Below are 20792 nucleotides of genomic sequence, written 5' to 3' on the forward strand. Positions count from 1 at the left end.
ATTTCTTGCTTTAAGGAACAGTCTGTACTCAGCACCATCTGTACTCAGCAGTGTATAAGAGAAGAAACCTAAGAACAGTAAAGGCCGTACATTTTACAATGTACCTGGTAAAAGACAGCAGCTGAAGTGCTTGACATTTCCAATACAGGTAATAGGAGCAGAAACAGGAAGCTTAAGAACAGACATCAGCAAGAAATAGTCACAATGGCTAACAGATATTGAGGTAGGGTGATACATGTAGAGGGACCACCAGAGAGTTTCTCATACACAATTCGTATTAAACCTCAAAGCAAGTCAAGTGTTAGTATACAAAGGCTATAAATGTCAGGCTTTCACTACATAATTTTTTCCATCCCATCTTGCAACACTGCCATTTAGCAGTATCCTTTACATTTCTGAAACCTAAACTGTATATAAAAGGACACTAGTTTGAGGTAAAAGGCTGATTTTCCAGTTAGGTGGTTTATTTTTTTTTTCCCCTTATAAATTTTTTCTGAAGCCTGCCTGCAAAGTGAAGAATACGTTGTCTGAGTCTCTAATTATCATTTGAGGTACCTGAAAGTATCTTGACTCCTATCCAGTCAGGTGAGATGTATGGGGCTGGCAGGGATGACACAAGACCTGCACACACCTCTGCTCTTCTGCAGCAGCTCATGGAGGTAAGGGGAGATCAGCTAGGGTACCCTAAAAAGCTTTTGATGCCTTTGGTTATTTAGGCAAATGAAACTCACCCTACATCTCCCTTGATCATATTGACAGCTTAAACACCTGCCTCACCTGTAGAAATTAAACGCCTAAGTTCAGATGCCTATAATCTTGAACTGAACACCACACCTTGCAAATAAAAAAACACATTTCACTTCATTCTGTGATCATTAGTAAGTTTTCTGAATTCTTCCTATTCTTCTACACCACATATACTGATGTGAGCAGTAAAGGTTTAAGACTGAATCGGGAGTCCTTAGGCTGGACACAGGGCCATTAGCTTTGCAGAAAGCTTTGGCCTTCCTCATGGACCATGCCTGCTAGAGGTAGCAGACTGTGTACATAGCAGACTAACCAGACTATGCTGCATTAGGGAAGATCCTGGGCAGGAAGCTGCTTCATCTCTCCATAAATTGTGTGCACTCACAGCGTGATAGCTGGCCTGTTGAGACAGTCAACAAATTTTTCTTGGCTCTAACAAACTTCCTTTGAAATTTTAGAGATGTATTTGTTTCCCCTGGCAGTATAAGAGAAAAAAAGTATTTCTGAAGACATAGTTACTAGGTAAATTAAAACCTGTCTGTGTATGACACAAATCAAACTTTTCTGTGTTTGCTCAGTCTCTCAAGAGATACTGATTTCTCCTGGGTAGGGAAAAAAGAAGCAACAGCATGGACATACTCTAGCTACAGCTGCTACAAGTTATTCACTTCATTGTTTATTCATCACTGCTGGCGAAACCTATCACTGGAACATGGGAACTGTCATATTGGATTAGAGCAGTGGGAAATGTACTCTACTATCCTGTTTCCGATAGTGGTCAGTATCAGCTATTCAAAAGGGACTGAAAAGAAAAATACTCAACTACAAACTTGGAACACAATTATGTACTAACCTAACCACAGAGGAAGCATCTTCTTTAACCTCATAAATGTCTGCTTTGTTACAGTACGGATATCCTTACACATGAAAAAATAAATGCTTTTAAAATGTGTTTATGTCCTTAGATTCCAATCTTATGAAAACAGGCTAATTACACCTTGCACAATTGATTGTGGTGACAATTTTCTCATAGACAGAGAACTGTTACCACATAGGATCTAGATCTGTGCAACAAAAGATAGACAATACTGGAATTTGACTTATGTTATTTAAAAGTATTAAAATGAAATATGATGTTTAAAAAACCAAAACAAAACTGAGAGTGGTTTGATGATGTCACAGCTACAGAACAGTGGGGATTAACACACCAAGCAAAATATAAATGGAGCAAGGAGAACTTCCATGATACAACACAGACCTTGTGTTGTATGGAGTGACTTTAATCTGAGATGTTCTGCAAGAAACGAGTTAATTTAGGCTGACCAAAACACATGCTGAAATGCTCAGAGTTGGACCTATATAAAAGAACACAAAGCTCAAGGTGGTGGAGAAGTATGACTACAACAAGTCAAAAGTTTCTTTCTACAACACATGTTTAAAGACAAGTGACATGGAGAGCCCCAAATGTACATGTTCAGAAATAAAAAATATAGTGAAAAATGAGACAATATCCCTAAAGACAAAATGAAACATATACATACTAGTCTCAAGAAATCATAAAATATATTACTTTACCTCAAGGACAAAAATGAAGGTGAAAACAACAGACATTGTTGCTAAAGGCACAGTCACTGGATCTGAAGCATCCCACTGAAATGCAAACAAAAGCCATTCATAGAAGAGTAGCTGTTAAACAGAAATAAATGCCTCTTCATTGCCTTAACTTTTCTTGCAGGTTTTGTTAATGAAGAGACTTCACTTTAAAATATGCTCAAGACAGAAGTGGCATCCTGGTGTATTAATCTCTCACAGATTTACAGCTTAACTGGAAATTAAAAATACCAAACCAGACTACAAAAAGACAGAAATTGACTCAGCTCTACAATTTACAATTAATCTACAGTGATCTGTGCCAACTGAGATTGCTGTATCTAGAAATTCTGTTTCCTTACATTCATCACAGTAATGGTTCAACTGATCATTAATTGATGTCAGGAAATGTGTGCAACACATGCTGTACTACTATAATGAAACACTTAAAAAGAAACACAATTACCTTAACTGATAACAACACAGACTGAGCCAGAACAAGTACAGCAATAGTTCTCTTAAAAAATGGATGCTGAGTTATATCATACATCTTAGCTCTAAAGCCATCGTTATCTGAAAAAGAAAGAATTTGAGGAGAGTTAAAATGCACAGTAGTATTTGCCCCTTATATCTTGACATATTTTCCATGATCATTAGTGGCAAAATAATCCTTCACCAGTTTCAAAATACATTTCTAATTTTGTGTTACAATTTTCCATATCAAATAGGGCCTCTGAATATACAATTTCAAATACTGAACACCAGTGTTGCATGAAGGCTGTGGTACTAGTAGGGCAAGTGCATCATTCAACTGCTGTCAGGTTAATACATTCCATTCATATCATTAACAGCCAACTGCAAATATTTTTCATTTAGAAATTCATTTTTTCATTAAGGCTTATCCTAAAATCATCGAAGCACAACCTTTTTTGGGGTTGATTTTAATAGCCTTATGCAAAGATCTGTAGTTGGAGCCTGTTTCTACGTTAACTTATGCACAACCTCCTAGTGGCCTCACGATTACAATTTTAATTTGAATCACAGACTCCTGGGGAATTACGAACACTAGGGCTCAACATGAATAAAATCAAAATATCTTTGATACCCGGACGAGGTGGGAGATGAAGAGGTTGTGCTATCTTCAGTCTGCTTTTCAGATCTTCCCATCTTCTCTGATCTACAGTCAGTAAAGCTGTCCCCTTAATAAAAAAAAAAGAAGTGTACAAAGCTTTTGTCATATAAAAGCTAGAACATTTAATGCTGTAAACATGAAAACAACATTCTCTTTGGTGTCTGAAATAAAGTTACATATGCAACTCTTTTTAAATAACACACTGTTTGGGTAAAGGAGTCTAAAGTATTAGCTGTTACTCAAGAGGATTTCTGGACACATTAGCTGTGAGTTTCTGGGACTCAACTCAGCAGGCACAGTTGCTGCTCTTTGTAGCAGCAGCCCAGTGTGGGCAGTGAAACACTGCAGGAGGTCTTCCATTTGACTGAACGTCATTTGCTGGAAAGCACTGTTTTAAAGAGTGGTCGATTTTGTCTGGACTTTGCTGCAGAAAATCCTGCGGCTTGTCAGTGCTGTGACAGTTTCTTGGGGAACAAGCCCTCCAGGAGACTGCCGTCACTCTCTACAGCTCTTCTGCTTGGGGGGGGGTGGGGTATTTAAAATAAAATAATAGTATACTATATACTGACAAGAGCTCTCCACAAAGGAAGCACAAGGAGAGGTAGGGATATACCCTTTGGACGGGCGCTGGTAGATGGTAATGTGTGTATGTGTTTTCATAACACAGGAGGAAACAAGCAAGCCCCAAACAGAATTCAGCATTATTTAAAATGACCTTAAAAATGTGGTCCTCATCATTTCAGAGAACTGTAAAATCTCACAGAAGGACTCTGGAGTTACAAAAAGAAGGGAGACCTTTTCAAGGTAAATGCCACAAGCTTGTCTCCTAGACACTCGGCTGCTCCCCCAGCCAGCACAGAGCCGCACTGAGCTGGACAAGGGCTGGTGTGATCTCTGGGGCTTCCCTTGGCATTGGCTTGTGTAGATGCTGGAACTGCGGCTGGCTGTGTGACTGATGGCAGGATTCCTCCCTCTCACTGGACATAATCTCTTTACAGAGCTGTGTGTCCAAATGGCAGCCTGGGAGAAGGTGCTTTCCAACACAAAGTGGACAAAGTGACAGATGTAAGGATGCCTATTGCTCATGTCAAGCCCAAACTGCACCATTTAGAAATGTTTAAATTAAAAGGCAACTCAATCAACCCAATGAGTACTTCTGGTTTATATTCTTAGAGAGCCTTCACTGCACACAAGACAAAAGGTAGCAAAAAATGTGGACTTTTGTAAAATTTAGAAATAGTGCTGCCAAGTTGCTCTGTTGCTCAGACGCTACCACTTCCACCAGCGGGATCATTATAAGGGACCAAAGAGCAGAGCCCTGCGAGGGGGACTGCTGCTGGATGAGCTGCGTTTGCGTTTGGACTTCGACTCAAAACTTTCGGATAATATCTGAGTCGATCACATCTTCACTGCTGACCAAACACGTGACACCTGGGAGCTGTGACAAGTGATGGGTGGAAGTTGTGAAACAGGGGGTGGTGGAACACTTTGGGCTACTGTCCTGGTCTCGGAACACCTGAGGGCTCAGCCCAGAGCCTCCTGTGGTACCTCCCAGTACATCTCCATGCCTGCAACTCCGACAGCTCCGATGAAATACTACAGCATATCTGAAAATATTTTTGGATTTTTTTTTAAAAATTGTTCATTCTCACATAAAATATTTATGCAGTAACTGTGCAACTCTGACCCTCCTCAACAACTCCTGGCACTACTGTAACCATGTATCAGCCATAAACTTTCTAAAGTCAACATCTACTTTAAACACCAATAGCTTGGCTAAGTAACTAGTTTTAAGATGATGTAACGTAACCTCACATAGTGGACTATTTTGCCCTCTTCTTTCTGGACTAGTTGACAGTCTTCTCTCTATCTTACTTGGCCTTTTTTTTTTTTTCAGTTCCTGGGCATTTCTTCACTCTACTTAAATATTAATTGGGATGAGATTTTTTCCCTCCACTGCATAATTAACAAAAATATTCATCTTTTCAACTAAAATCTGAGGATATTTTCTTTTTCCTATAGTAAACACTTTAAAAGTAAAAAGTATTCAAGAAAGAAAGAGATGAAAACCAAACATTACATGCCACAGTAGCTACCTGGGGTTACTAAGAAACAGCTGAAAAAGCTTAACCAGATGACATAAATAATTTGTACTGACTGTATTTTTAGTATTATGTAAATTCTATAGAAATATTGCATGATGTGCCTGTTCAGTGTAATTTACAGGGAACTGTTACTAGTGAGTAACTTTTTTGATGTTCATACTAATGCTTTCCCCGTATTCAGACATGGAATTGAGGGAGGACCTTATTCATAGCTGAAAACGTGGTCATAGTTCGAGGAAAACATACAAGCAGAGAAAATCACCCCAAAAGGATAAATGTAAAAATCAGATAATTTTCTGAAAATAATGGGAACCCTAATTCAGGCCCTACACCTCAGACTTCCACATTTACACTGGAAGCTTGTGAAGGGTCAATCTGGGCTAAGATGAATTGTTTGGCTATCTCCTGTGCTCCCAATCCTTATAAACCTCATGTTCACAACTTTCCTGTTCCCTCTCATTTTAAATCACAGTGAACATAAACAAACTTTTGCTTTTCACGTGAGTTTGGTCTGTCCTGTGCCTTTAAAGCAGCATATCTAGGAGGAGGGAATGAAATATGAATCTGTTAGAGTCACATGTTTAAGGGTATTTTTCCCCTGTTCATCTGCATGTTTCAAACTCAAAAATAAAAAAATGGTGCAAGATTTACACTGATCTTGTGGACAAATCACTTCAAAAGTAACCTGTGTGTTGGCCCAGATCACCTTATTCCGTCGTTGATAGTTGACTACAAGGATGAATACTGAGTTATGAGTTAATGACATCTCACTGGTTTGTGAAAGAAATCTCAAAAGCTGCCTTTGCAGGAGACAGGCTGACATAGTAAACTTGATATTGTGACTCCTATGGAAAGAGTGGGAACTAAGAGCAAAAACACCGTCTAGGAGATGGACAGCAAGTAAGATTGGGCCTATTGTCACAAAAGCATAATAAAAGTCATACCAGTAAGGGCAAAGATCCAGCTCCTCTAGTAAATTTTTTCTATGACAATGGCCAAAAATAGACGCTGTAGGTGTAGCAAAGCAACCCAGACCAGCAAGTGGCTCCTGATGATTCTCCACTGCCCACGGAGCTGGCTCAGAATTTCTGACAAATACATTCAAGAACACATTCAAAACTAAAGCAGAAACACACCACTTGCTTGGTTCTCAACATCATATGCACTGCACCTCAATCGAGTAAAGGAAAGATGCTTGATCAGCTACAATCAAAAGCTATTTAAGAGAGAACTCTGTAATGTGGTATTCTTGTGGCCTACACTTGTGCCTACAAACAGGTTTTTGAGGAAATTGACTTGTGTGGAAAGTGTGAAGGGGAATCAAAAAACAATGTATATGACAGAAATGCTCACCTAACATCTCAATAGGGTTTCATGAACTATGATGTACCTGACAGAAACACATAGCCAAATACCTCATAGCTACAAAGGAAAAGCATTAAAATATTTTTAACTTTTCAAGTAATACTTTAATTACCTGTAATTCAAATAAAACAATTTACTTTTTTTTAAGACTTACTGAAAAATTATTTTGTATGCATCAGTGTAAAGCTGACACATTTAAAGGAAAAGTAACATTACACAGCTGAACAGGAAGGGGTAAAAGCATCTATAAAAATCCCGTGGAATTCTCATACTTGAGAAATTTCAGCTTTGTTAATTCACGAGTCAAAATTTAGTGAATAAAAAAAATAAATGAATAGCACATTGCTCCTTGTTCTCTAGAACAGATGTATTTTAACACAAATAACTTCATCTTACCAAAATTACACTGGAGTCACACAAACAGAAATACCTTCTGAATGGCAGAGGTTTTAGGCCATATATTTGGCTCGCAATCTGCTTGCCTTCATTTCACAATGCCTTGCTTGCCCACACTGGACACACAGCAGTGTGCTGCTCAGCTCCCTTCCAGGAGTCAAGTAGTTTCCTTGAAGGGCAAAATCAACAGTTGTGTTTGCTATATATTTTGGGTCAGGGCCATAGGAGGGCCATGGCCAGCACCCAGTTTGTCTCCAGCATGAGCATACCATCTACCTTGTGTTCTCCAAGCCCCAGAGTGCATCCTTTCCCTCCAATGCCATAAGTGATAAAGATATCGCTCTAGCTAGCTGCAACACAGACAACTCATTATTTTGGGGCCTTTGAACTAAGAGATGAAAAAAACATAATAATTATATCTTGGTGCCACAGGGGCACCACAAGAGGCTCAGAAAAAACCAGTCAGATTAAGGGCTGTGCAGTGTGTATGCAGCAGCCCCATCCACAGGATGCTATCTTTAACAAGTGTAGACATGAGCTGCTCTGTAACAATTCACTGTAGGACAGATTTTTCTACTTTTCAGGGTAATCCACAAAGCCCATGTGAACTGCAGTTTTTTTCCTAGAACACTAGCTACTTTTTTGTTTGAGTGATGGACAATTAATTTTACAACTCTGCTGCTTGCCAAGAAAAAGCCATGCAGCTTTACTTTGGATCTGAAACACTGCAATTGCAGGGCTCTAATGAGACCCCTCAGTTGTAACATACAAGCATAACATGTCTTTTTACCTGCTGCTGCATATATAACTCCATCAAACTAAAACAGCAGAATGTGCAGCATCTGTAAATACATTGTGCTCTGGATTAAGTCTCATGTGACAACACAGCTGCATTGTAAATAACCTCAGGCAGCTCTGAAAGAATGTGTGATGGATTGTTATCATTGCAGGCTTGAGTTTTGTAGCAAATATGGATCAGGTGTGTCTGAAGCCATACTCGGAGGCTTGCAGATTGTAAGACTGGTAAGTCAATCTTAAAGGCAGTCTTACCAGGTAACGCAGACAGTGCAATATCACTTTCAGGTTTCTTACAGAGCCAGTCCTACACCCAATAAACCACCTCGCTCAGTACCTTGTTTTCATTGAAATTAGCGATGACAACCCCAACGAAAAGGGTCAGTCCAATCATGCAGCCAAGGAATACAAAAACATGAATGTAGATTCCATGGATCTGAATAGACAAAAATAAGATCAATAGTTAAAACAAATCAAAGTATGTGTGGTAGAATTCAAAGACTGTGATGTGTTTCCTTACCGGCCCAACGCGATGAATAATAACATCTCTGACTTCCACCCAGCCTTTCAATGAAAGAACTTCGAATAGTGCCAGCATTGCATTCCCCACATTGTCAAAATTAAAATTCCGAGGATTTGCCCTGAAATGCAGTACATAAGTAGGTGTAACTTCAGCAATTAAGTTGTTCTTTCTGTTACCTTGATTCTTCATAGTCTAACTAAGATTTAAATACCTTGAAGAGTTGGTGTGAAAGCCTATGAAATGTATCATTCAAAATTGTCTCAAGAATAAGAAAATAGCTACAGCAATAAATATGTACAGCATAATTTCTTTGATCCCCATGTATGTTTTATTTTCTTACTCAGACTCTGATTCACAGTAATAAAGCTCATAAGATGTTCCTGCATTTTAGTATTTTTGTCAATGAAATTAGCAAAATTCAGCATTCAGGAAAAAATGGATCTGGTGACATTGGCCAGATTATAAAATAAATATAAGTGAAGGAGACCAGCCTCAAACCCACATAAAATTATTTGGACTCCAAAGTTGGCGAAATCATTTAGAAAATGTGATTCCCCATTTCATTATCATCAGGAGCTGATGATCTAAAGCAAAACTTACTGAGAGGACATCACATCTTCTTGACTTTCCTACACCATATGTTCTGACCTTTTGTAACAGTTGATATTCAAGAGGATGTTTCTAGCTGAACATTAGAAGTACCCTCTCTGGGCTAGGTTAGCACATTGCTCTGTCTACAGTTTGAGACAGATAATTCAAGAAGCTCAAGTGTTTTCAACAGTTTATGAGGTAAATAGTTGTATTTTAGAAGATTATTAAGTATTTGGTGCTTCTGAAAATCCAATCATTCAGTGAAAAAGAGCTCTAACATGTAGATATTTCTTTTAAATGTGGCCCTTAGATTGGCATCTGGCTCTTGAAAATGTGGCCTGACACAGCCAACAGGTGGTATAAACGTCCTTGTGGTAAAATATTTTTCTGCAACAACAAAACATTCCCCAAAGTTTACAGTTATGCTGATTAAGACAGTTTTTGCTTATTTCTGGATCAGGCTGAAGAGGACTGAATTTGCTTACTCGTGGAAGAATTTTTCTGAAGCATACAGAAACAAAGACTTCTGCAGATGTCAGAGTTTCACCGACTGTTCAAATCACAGCATATTATTTCATTAGTGTAGGATGGCTCTGAGTCTACCACTGCTGGTACATTCTTCATCCACACACATAGTCAATTAAAATAATTGTAGTTGTTAAGCTGATTTTGCAAAATGTCAACCAACTAAAAAATGTAAACAGTTAAAAAGAAAGTTTTTTTGCCTGTTCAGGTGTTGGGAAATACTCAATGGACTTAACCAGAATACTAATCAGAAATGTAATGTTAGCTTTTAAATAAATTTTACTACACTACTGCACCACATAGACCACAAGGATTTCCTGAACTGGAAACAGAAAGAAGCTGCTAGCTGGCATGGTTGATGGCCATAGAAATGGCTTTAGACATTACTTGCTCTTCTTTTTTTTTTCGTTTTTATGGGTAGCTGTAGGCAGGTTTATTTACCTTTCTTCTCATCTTTTCCTATCTATTCTTAGGTTCTGTTGTGATGTAGAGCTCTTAGGTTGTCTTCACAATAGTACTAAGGAACAATGAAGTGATAATCTTGGTTCAAGACAATAACTCCCACTGTAATAACAACCACATCTAATTCCTGTCTAGGTTCAATACCTATGGGTATTTTTTCCCTTTCTGCTTTATGAATAGAACAGCAGTTTAAGTGTGGAAAAGTTTCATATATCTGGCTTTTTACTAAAAATACCAGAATTTTTACTCTTACTATAACTTGACTTACAATAAAACCCCTTCATCAGTAGTTTAATGCCATGACATCTGAGCCATTTTCTACATTAACAGATGCTTTTTTGAAGAAAGATAGGCCAACATGTAGCAACTCACCAGACCCGTGGCACCCAAAATCCAGGCTTTTTCTCTCCAGGTCTTAACTTTAAATTGAGATTTTTGGAAACACTTACATTTATTCTGAAGATGCCATGACAATCTTCCTATAGTGAAATAAACCACAGTCTGAGATTAAATAATGGCTTGTGAGAAATGCTGAAATGTCAGTATAGAAGCACACTTGCCATAGGGAAGCAACATAAACAGAAGTGAAAGGTTATTTACAGGTCTGGGATTAATAGTCATGGACCTTTACCAAAATGAAAAATGCATCTTGGGAAGAATCCAAAGACCCCTTTTCCTTCCAGAACGGAGTGCTTTGAATTTTGCAAGACTACCTAGTCTTTCACCTCTTTCCTAAAGACTATTCCTCTCTTCTGGTGATGATATTTCTCCAAATAGAGTAAGAAACACAGCTAATTTTCTCCATGTAACCTACACAGCATTCCCAGTGCTTTTAACCTCTAGCAGCTTAACTTTGCTGCTGACCTAAGAATCCATAGGTGTCATTTTCCATGGTTAATTCCATGTGACATCCAGCCCTTTGCAAATAATATGGCATGAGTTTGACAGCTTTTTCAGACGTCTCCTGATATTTGGATGTGCTTTACTTTTTTACATGAAAACCCAGATTCACCCTCATTTGCCCACTCCTTTACCACCTTTCTGTCCATCATCCTGCTTCTGAACAACAAAGTGCCCAAGATCTCCATCTCTCATATAATAGCTCTGATTCCCTGACTTGCTTCCCCCAGCAGGCAGAAATGGCACAGCATACTATTATTTTGAAGCAGAAAAGCAGTTCTTACCCTAGAGATGATGTGTGGATCATTGCATTTAGCCAGTTTTCCAGCAAAGAGCTGCACCCCAAAGCTTGCAAAAACAAGCATTAATGTCAGCAAAAGAATAGAAACCTGTAAAGATGAAGTTAGACTTGTCAAGCTCTCCTCCTGCAGACTTGAAAAAGGAGGTCAGCTCCTTCGGTGAAGTGCAGGGAGGATCATTTTGTTGCATAAACCTGGAGATACGGCTTTTGTGACAGACATGTTACTTTAGGTTCTGATCCAGTAACCAGGTGCTGTATTATTATATGTATTATTATTAACATAGCATCTAAGAATTGTAGATAAGGATCAAAGATTTCTTGCTCTTAGTGTACCAACTTGCTAAATTCTGTATGCATAAGAACTGCCATTCACTTCAAAGAGAATTCTTCACATACTTAAATATGTGCTGCTTCTGTTTTGCTTAATCAGGCTTTACTAATTAATGAGTAAGCCATTGTTAGATATTTAATTCCAGTATAGCTACAATAAAGATATGTAGGAGCAAATTTTGATGTATTCTCTCACATATTTACTGTATCTATGAAATGCTAAAAAGCTTTATACTTTTTGTCCTTGCTCTTATTGCTGCCTGAATATATTTTGCACCTTAGTTTTTTTATAACAACCTGACCTAATACAGCATTCTGTTAAGGAACAAAATGCCTGTTGTTTAGGCTGACAAACATCACATATGGTCCCAAGACAACAAATTAGGTTCTGATCAAGCAATCACAGACTCCATTATTATTATTATTACTATAAGTGCATAATCATGATCATAATAACAACGATGACATAATAATAAGATCCAGATCTGTGATGAACAACTGTTTTTATCTTTGGTTGCCTCTCAAAAAACTTGGATGGACAGACCCTCAGCTTGGAAACCAGGTTTACTTTAGTTCTTGCCAAGCTGTCATACCCTACACTTCTCACCTTTCTTCCCCAACTAGAACTGTGAATAATGGGTAGACTTTATTTCAGTAGTCCTCTTATGTAATTATGGCCAAATATATGTTGAAAGAATACTATAATTTATAGAAGAATTGTTACAGCAGCTTTATTCAGTATAAATGTAAATGAGTTATTTATATTCCTAATTTTTAAAGTGTTCTGTAATCACCTGCAGAGGTAGCTACAATGAAAAGTAAACAGACAGCGGTGGAGAAAAGATTAGAAAAGAAAAACATGATAGCAAAATGTTACCGTAGTACTTCTCCATGTCTTTTTTTTTGCAAGAACAAAATAACAGACACATACCAAAAAGATTTCCTTAAAGCCACTGAACAGCTCTCGCACCACTTTCCTCATCTGAGGGACCAGTTTGAAAATTCGAAGAGGCCGGAGGCAGCGAAGTACCATTAAGAGCTGAGCTCCAGATTTGGCAGGGACATTCTGGGGCATCCAGCACAGGAATATCAAACTCACCTTGAGGAGACAAGGCAGGAAAAGGCAAAAAAGTATTAGCTTTACAATGTCTTACTTGACACTGACACAGCACAGAAGATCAATAAACACGCTTCCTTAAAATTAAAGGGAAGATTAAGGTAAAAAAACCCCTAATTTAGAAGAGGACTTGGATATCCTGTGGCCTGGCTGACTGTCCTAACTAATGGGCATCAGATTCAGCTTCTGTCTTCCCCTTTGACTCCAAATCTACTTGATTCTTTTCAGCAAATGGATCAGTTCCAAAAGAATAAATCAAATTGGCTGATTCAGAGCAGGGACACAAACTGAAGCAGGCAGCAGCATCTCTCTCCTCCCTTCTCATTTCAAATGGAGATTCTGTCTTGAGTAACTGAAATATCCTCACCTGGAAAGTCTTAACAGTTTCCTTGCCAGTTTTTCCTACCACTTTGTTATAGGCGTAAGTAGTTTTGTTACTGGGTGGTTTTATCATGCGAGTATTACACATTCAAAAGTGTTTTCAAACAGCATAATTGTGTCCTGTAGCCTGAACAATTTCTGACAGATGGTTATTGATTATAAACCTGTTTCTTATTATTTTGTAAAAAGTATTTATAAAGTCAGTGTTATTATAGGGGGACAGAAATGAGAGTATTACAAAGTGCACAAAAAATGGAGGATCAAGCTGGTATCACCGGTATGATTTCAAACACCATACAATTTGTTAAAAGCAACAGTGGTAAAAGACAGCTGCCCCACCGAAACAAAAAGAGTTGCTAGTGCATTTGACTTACTTTCATATTCTTTTAAGATCACCACAGGCACATTTGGAATATCCAAGCTACAACGCTAAATTTTCCTTCAGACCAAAACAGAGGGATTTAGAGATTCAAGAACCTAATGCAGACAATGATTATGCATACTGCAGTAGGAATTTTGTATAAGTATGCGTATTTTTATTTATGCTAACAATGGAATCTTTGATACAAACTGATTGTGGCAAATTTTATGCAGCACATGTCTGGTAGATTAATCTCTGAAAGATTTAATCTAAATCCATCAAAGCCATTTTGTTTAGTAATTTCTTCAGTTGGAAAATATTGCATACTGTATTATACTGAGCACTGGTTTTGACACGTTCTGTGGTGTTTATTGCCGTATGTGAAGAAGAAAGGACCTCTTTCCCTTCTATCTGAATGGTGTGCAAGAAATTTCCAGGGGACAAAGAAAACAGTGTATCAATTTTTTCCTGAGAACCACTACTGATAGGTATGGAATACAGAAAGATGCTACTTTGCCTTCTTTCTGCTACAGCAATACCAGCAACAAGGAAGTGCCCTTCTGTCAAATGGTAGAGGCTTTTGAAAAGCCTTCTATAAAGCAGGAGTGCTGTTGAGCAATGAATGGCTAAGAACTAGATAAAATAAAGGTTCTTCTGCATACAAACGCTGAAGCAAGGTCAGAGATCTTGAGCTTACTTTGGAATGAAATCAGGTCTGGTACTTAAAACATATCAACAAATAAACAATTAAAAGGGGCCATATAATGGCCCTACACTAAAATGCCAGGTGCATATCACATGTAAGTGTGATTTTTAGATGTCCAAATAAGTATTCATATACATAACTGACAGGACTACACATGAAAGCAGTGGTGTTTGTATATAAATTCCAGGACCGCATTTGCACCAAGGTGCAGAGCCAAACTTTTTAACATTACCAAACATTTATATATCCAAAGATACCAAAATTACGAAACCTCCCAAAATATAAAAAACTTACAAGATATATAAATATGTCCATAACTCCTCCAAAGTCCCTAATCACAGCTGTTGGCGTAAAAAACAAGCCATCTGCCATAATCTTCAGATTAAGCTCAATGCTCATGAATATTACAAACACATATTCAGCAATCTGAAAACCAAAGCAGAGAATAGTCATAATTTAGGAATGGGTGGTGGAGAAAACCAAGGTGACTGTGCTTCATTAAATGTAAAATGATTCAGTGGCAGACAGTACCTGGAGTGTTGGAGCATGCATAACTCTTCTAAAGGGGGATTCGAACATCATGGAAATGCAGGAGCATATAGTAACAATGATCATGACCCAGTCCAGGTAAGTAACCAAACCCAGCAAGTCACTGCAAAGAATATGCAAGGATAACCGTTACAGAAATGCCATGAGTGCTGTGTCACTTGTATTGTGTCTACACCACAGTTAAGTGCTTTCCTAAGAAAAATAAATTAAGCTGAGGAGTATGTTACTATATTTCAGAAATGTGTAGTAAAACTAGGGAAGTTGCATGCAAGTGAAGAAGAAAAGTCTGATAAAAAAATCCTCTTCCTATTAATCCTACTGGCCAAACAACTCCATGGAAAGAAAAATCTTTTTTTGGGAAAAAAAGAAATACACATGTGCATGCACACATACACACATGCATGCATGTGTGTGCTCACACACTTATATTGCAGGCTTATGTGACCAAGCAAAGTTACTTTTTTGCAGTGCTTACTAAAGCTGATGGTATTTGGTATTTTTCACAGCTCCAGTAACAGGATCTGTTTTAGAACTATAAAAAGAAAAAAAAAGACACAGTCATTTACATTTTATTTTAGTCAGCATTATAATTATATCATGCATCCATCTCCTCAAAATAATTTATATCCAAAAACAAGGCTACATTTTATCTTGGCTTAATTTTAAATGCCTGTATAAGTTTCATTTAATTCTATGCAATTTTAGTCACATCATCAACACAGCTAGGATCACTTTAATTCATGGCCTACCAGCAATTCCTGTAATGATTCTTTACACTGCTAGTTTTTTGGGTCTTGCTTTTGTAAGCAAGAATTTAATTTCGTTTTTTTCTTGGGGATGGGGAGGATTACCTGCTACTGAATTTCATGTTCTGAAGTGCTTCCTCAGAAGTTCTTTCCTTTTACTTCGAAACCTCTTGGACCATACCCTCAGTTGACACAAAAAAGAAAAAAATCCTTCCACAAGCCCTACTTCTTTTATTACTTCTTTAGTCATTTTCTGATGAATATTTCTAGATTTTCTGTGTCTGAATTTTCCTATGAAATTGCTGTGCTTCACCTACCATATTCAAACACCCATCAGGCAGCCAGAGAGAGTGAGAACCACCCTACGAGTAATAAGCACATATCTACATGATGTGAGTTAAGTTCTTGCTTCAGCAATTATTTAGCCTTTTCGTACCAAGCAGAATGGCTTCAGCAGGAGGAGCTACAAGAATCCTACCCAAGAAGCCTACCCTGACCCAGTGGTTAGGGGCACATTTTACTTATCTTTTGAATCCTTGTAGCAAATCATGCCAAGACAGGATCTCCACTGAGATATCCTACAGTCCATACTTCCTTGCCGAGCTTAAAGTGAAAAATGGACTGACCTGACTTTGAGGTATTACCACCAGAAGAAATTTCATGGTTATGAATTACAGGAATGCCAGATGCACACAAGGAGAAAAAGAGGCAACTGTCACAGGCCAGGTTCACCCACCTACACCAGTCAGAATACAGAATATTTCCACTGAACCAACTGACTTTTGGGTCTTCTTAAGCTCGCTCTTACCTGTTCCCAACATTGTATACAGTGGCATTCCTCAGCCTTTTTTTACTAGAAGAAAATACATAACCTTCCAGTTTGAAAAAAGATACCTAGGACAACTTGCTTGGCAAGCTGGGTGGGACAATGAATAAACAAAACAATGTCTGTTTAACAAAATCAGTTTACTCTTATAATTGCAAACATTTTAATTAAACTGTTAATATAAATATCCTGTTACCCTCAGGCACTCCACAATGCTAAGAGGCACTGATGTGCATTTGACAAGTGGATTGGAATGCATGTTTGTGTGTTTTGTTTTGCTGTTTTAATTTGCAACTGCTTTGTGGACAAGCAAACTGCAATCAAGTTAGCAGTTGCATAGAAAAGCAGGCACCTAACTCAAGGACATGCTTCTACATAGGTGGCAGAACACTTACATAAGGTATTGTAAAAATGAAGTATCTAACCTTCCTGTTCTTCTACCTAGAAGTAATTTGCTGAAGGGTACAGAGAAAATCAATAGTAAAGCAGGTGCTGAAACCAGGTCTTCCAAGTGCCAAGCTCATAGTCTTGGGCTATCTTCTGTCACAGTGTTTGCAAGATGACAACCATTAACCCTCCAAAATTAGAGTGCTAGCCACAGAGGTTTAAAAGAAGAGCTATAAGATGATTTTATATCAAGCTGCTTGTACATAAATCTGTACCCGCCACACTCACATACACCTACAGTTTAGTTACTGAGTCTTCCCAGCTTTCATCTGGTCTCAGCTTTTCTCCTTTTACCTCCCACAGTTGAACACCTCCCCATCCCATTCTGGGTCTCTAATTATGGGCTAAGGACTCTTTGTGTGAGCATAGGTGTGATTCATTTCCCTTCACCTTTTTCTGTTCTTTGAGTAACTGTTGGTGTTATGGACTTCCTGCCTCACGATAAGGAATAGGAAGGGAATAGCAAGCTGATTCCCCAAGGTCTAAAAATGGGAGTATAAAACATTAGCCTTTCCTCTCAGTTCACACCTACAGTTTCCCCACAGTCTTGTCCCATCTCGGCATCGCAGACTGCTCAAATGTGTCTGCCCTTACACAGCATTTTATTGCTTCCTTTCTTCCAACAGCAAGATTATACTATACTATAGGCAACTGACTGCCAGCTCGTGTGGTGACCACATTATACGCAGTTTTCCTTTCCAAATAAAAGTCAGACCTAGATTTCTGAGGACATTAATGTAAACTCTTGTTGGAGCCAATTGTTAATATGGATTAAACTTACGCATTAAAGCGAGCTCGTACTACCACTCGGCAGAAATTCCTGAATCTATGTTCACGACCAACTATGAAAAGTGGTTTATCAAAATATGGATGATTCTCTCGCAGTTCCTCTTCTTGGACTTTCCTTTGGAAAGACAGAACATAAATTATTAATTGATATGCATTACACCTGGCAAAAATATCCCTTATATTTGTTCTTTTTTCATTATGACTCTCAATATTTTTACTTCATGCAGAAAACTCCTAATACAGAAAAGTGTGCACGCAGACTTTTGATTTTTAAATACCTTTTCATTTCAGCTTGTTCTTTTTTTTCTTGAATCATCTTTATCTCACTGTCTTCTCTCTGTGCATTTCTGTATCTCACTGTGTTGGAATGCTAGAAGCAAAATGATTCCTTTTAAATGAGGTTCGTGGGTTGTTGTTTTTTAATGTTAGATGAAAGCAAGATATGGTATTTTACATAGAATGATTCAAATGAAAAATCTGTATTTCAAAATGCATTGCACATCAACCCAGTCAAGCATACTATACAGTATTTTCTATCATCTACAGCACAAAGCTGCTTATTTTCATCAAGGTTAATTTCAGTTTTAATTTCATGCGTGAAGTCTCATCCAATGAGACTTTTAACTTTAAAAGCAAAGGTCCCGTAAGCTCAGCTGATCTCTCTGAACTGGAATGAATACCATCGAAGTTACTAAGGGCAAAGACTGGGAAAGAAAAGGCTTTAGACACCCTTTCAGCTTCCCAAGCCTGCCATACGTGCTGCCAGGCACTGAGTTGCACAGAACATGCAGGTAGTGACTGCTGAGCACAGGGAGGGGGAGAGGGAGGGAGGACATTATGTCTGAGCTTGAGGGTACAATCAGTATTACTATTCAGAGTTAAGTGAGCTTGGAGCAATCCTGGAGGGGTAATACTGGGTGTTACCCTTACTATTGGACACAAGCCAAATCTACATCTGCTTTATAAGATTAGTTACCTATAGCTTCTTTCTACCACCATGCAGGGAAATTCATTAATTACTTCATATGCAGTTGTTTCTAAGTATGAAGCACGTCTAGAGAATGATTGCCATAGTTTGGAAATAGAAGGACTAATATTGCCCCTTGAATTTTCACAGTTGCAGATATCCACAAACTATCATGAATTTGCAGAAGAGAAAATGCACTTAACTGCATAAAACATAGCACAGTGGAATCCGTGATTACTATTCTTTAGTCTTTGTCCTTTTGCCTGACAGTCCTGGTGTTTGAAAAATATTGTTAAACTTCCATCAGAAATTTTGAAGTGCTGTTTTGCCAGCCTGACTGATTTGTATAATTCCAAAGTAAGGCTTTTTAAGGTGTCCTGGGTAGCAATTGCCGTGTTCCTAATGTAGTGTCTCCAACATCAGTGAAATCTATCTCAACAAGTGTTTCAAAACCAGAAAGTCAATCAGTGAATTAACCATGTCAATTGAGGATAATTCTGATGCAGTTGCACTATTTGTTTTATTATTTCAAGATATCAAAAGACAAACTGTAAACAAGATCATAAATAGACATTATTCTTAGACAAGTGTTTATTATATAGTATACATTCTTATTTCTTCATTTCTATGAGGACTTACATCTTGAGTCAACGTTTCAAGAGATTTTCCTCTGCTGATTCGCTGGCTGTTGGAACCATGTCTCAGTGACCTGAAACAATCATAATCAATTTAACGATACATCTCAAGATGAAATTTTGACCTTTATAGGATGGCCATTATAAAGCACTGCTCTCCAGCCAACCAATATCTCAAATTCTTATCATTTTTCTCTCGCTAACATCAGACGCTTATATGTTTGTTCTTCAATTGTTTTCAATCCGGTCTAACATAAGCCAATTTCTTTCCTTCTGATCCTTAAATTGATAGCTTTGTAGTTGGTGAAGGAAATGACATTTGAAATAAAAAGGCATTTTCTCCATTGATACAGTACAATGAATTTCATTATGGTTACAGTGAAGAATGTAGAATTCAGTTCTTTGTACAAGTAAGTAATTTCAGGTTTTCATGTTAGGTATTGCTCAAATGTAATTCTTTTTGTCACCTTTATTTTAAGAAAGTTTTTAAACCATCTCTTCTGTCCACATTTACCTGCGTTCTTGTCGTATGTGATGCTGGACACTAAGTATTGACCTTTCCTTTGCAGGCTGCCCCTCAAAGGATCCACTCAGCATGCGTTGTCTAGTGCAGGCCCTACAAAGAAATACAATGATGATGACACAAGAGTTTTCAGTATAAATTATAATTTCCAAGGTACTGCATTCAGACAAATCAGCTTGGCTTTCTGGGAAGCAAATGTGCAGCTCAACAGATAACTAAAACAGCAATGGACTTTCCACGAAAACATATTTCCAAGGCAATGGTCCTCACTCTGCAACATAACTGGTCACCTCATGAACCTTTTCCATGCCTTAGCAAGGGCCATCATTGATTTTTTTCAGTTTGATGTAGGATTTAAGGTCCCTCAAGACTTTGCTAAGTGTGAAAATGGTCAAACAATGACTAATCATCAGTAAAACCAGCTTCTCAGCAGAAAAGAAGGGAATAGTACAAGTATAGCTGTCATTTTAGGGGAGCTCCATTTCAGGGATGTATGTGGCAAAATATTTATGTACACACTCAGGACTTACAGCCCATCTTTGATTGTTGTTCTGCGTAACTGGGACCATATATAGCTTGAAATGAAAAGCGGCACATTCCTGATACCCTGTGATGTGAAATGTCTGCTGTCTGGGAATGCATTCACCTTGCAGCATTTTGTTGTGTAGGTTTCTTCACTTGTTTACTTACTTTCATTTTGCTTTTGCTGAATTTCGGCAAACACATTTTACATATTTTGGCAGAAACAAGTATTTGTTGGTTGCTAAGTGTGCTACAGTTAAAACAGAACACGCGTATCTTTATTTTGATGGCTACAAAAATATGGACTTGTTGAAGAAAAAGAGAGAGTTCCACTAACAGAGCTCACACAAATCCTCCAATGGCTGAGAAATGGAATTTCAACACTGGAAAAATATTTTAACTTTCCAGGAATGCTGCAATTTTTAGTTTATACAGTGCACATCTCATTGCTCATTCTGTGT

The 20792-nt window shown here is 38.0% G+C and overlaps 1 protein-coding gene across 3 annotated transcripts in view; it reads right to left on the bottom strand.

Annotated features, from left to right (window-relative positions):
* The window catches only part of NALCN (sodium leak channel, non-selective), a 249642-nt gene that overhangs the window by 16773 nt on the left and 212077 nt on the right, over positions 1-20792 (bottom strand). For 2 of the 3 annotated variants that reach the window (XM_056328711.1, XM_056328710.1), the window contains exons 19-33: positions 19801-19902; positions 19291-19360; positions 17963-18054; positions 17677-17799; positions 15352-15408; positions 14859-14979; positions 14622-14753; positions 12694-12861; positions 11416-11520; positions 10604-10710; positions 8651-8771; positions 8468-8566; positions 3443-3536; positions 2804-2910; positions 2323-2397 (exon numbers count right to left, since the gene is read on the bottom strand). In XM_056328711.1, coding sequence (XP_056184686.1) covers positions 2323-2397; positions 2804-2910; positions 3443-3536; positions 8468-8566; positions 8651-8771; positions 10604-10710; positions 11416-11520; positions 12694-12861; positions 14622-14753; positions 14859-14979; positions 15352-15408; positions 17677-17799; positions 17963-18054; positions 19291-19360; positions 19801-19902 — 1573 coding nt within the window. The remainder of the gene's footprint in view (positions 1-2322; positions 2398-2803; positions 2911-3442; positions 3537-8467; positions 8567-8650; positions 8772-10603; positions 10711-11415; positions 11521-12693; positions 12862-14621; positions 14754-14858; positions 14980-15351; positions 15409-17676; positions 17800-17962; positions 18055-19290; positions 19361-19800; positions 19903-20792) is intronic. The other variant, XM_056328712.1, reaches the window with a different exon arrangement.

This window comes from Falco biarmicus, chromosome 2 (assembly GCF_023638135.1).
Source record: "Falco biarmicus isolate bFalBia1 chromosome 2, bFalBia1.pri, whole genome shotgun sequence".
In the NCBI taxonomy this organism is placed as follows: Eukaryota; Metazoa; Chordata; class Aves; order Falconiformes; family Falconidae; genus Falco; species Falco biarmicus.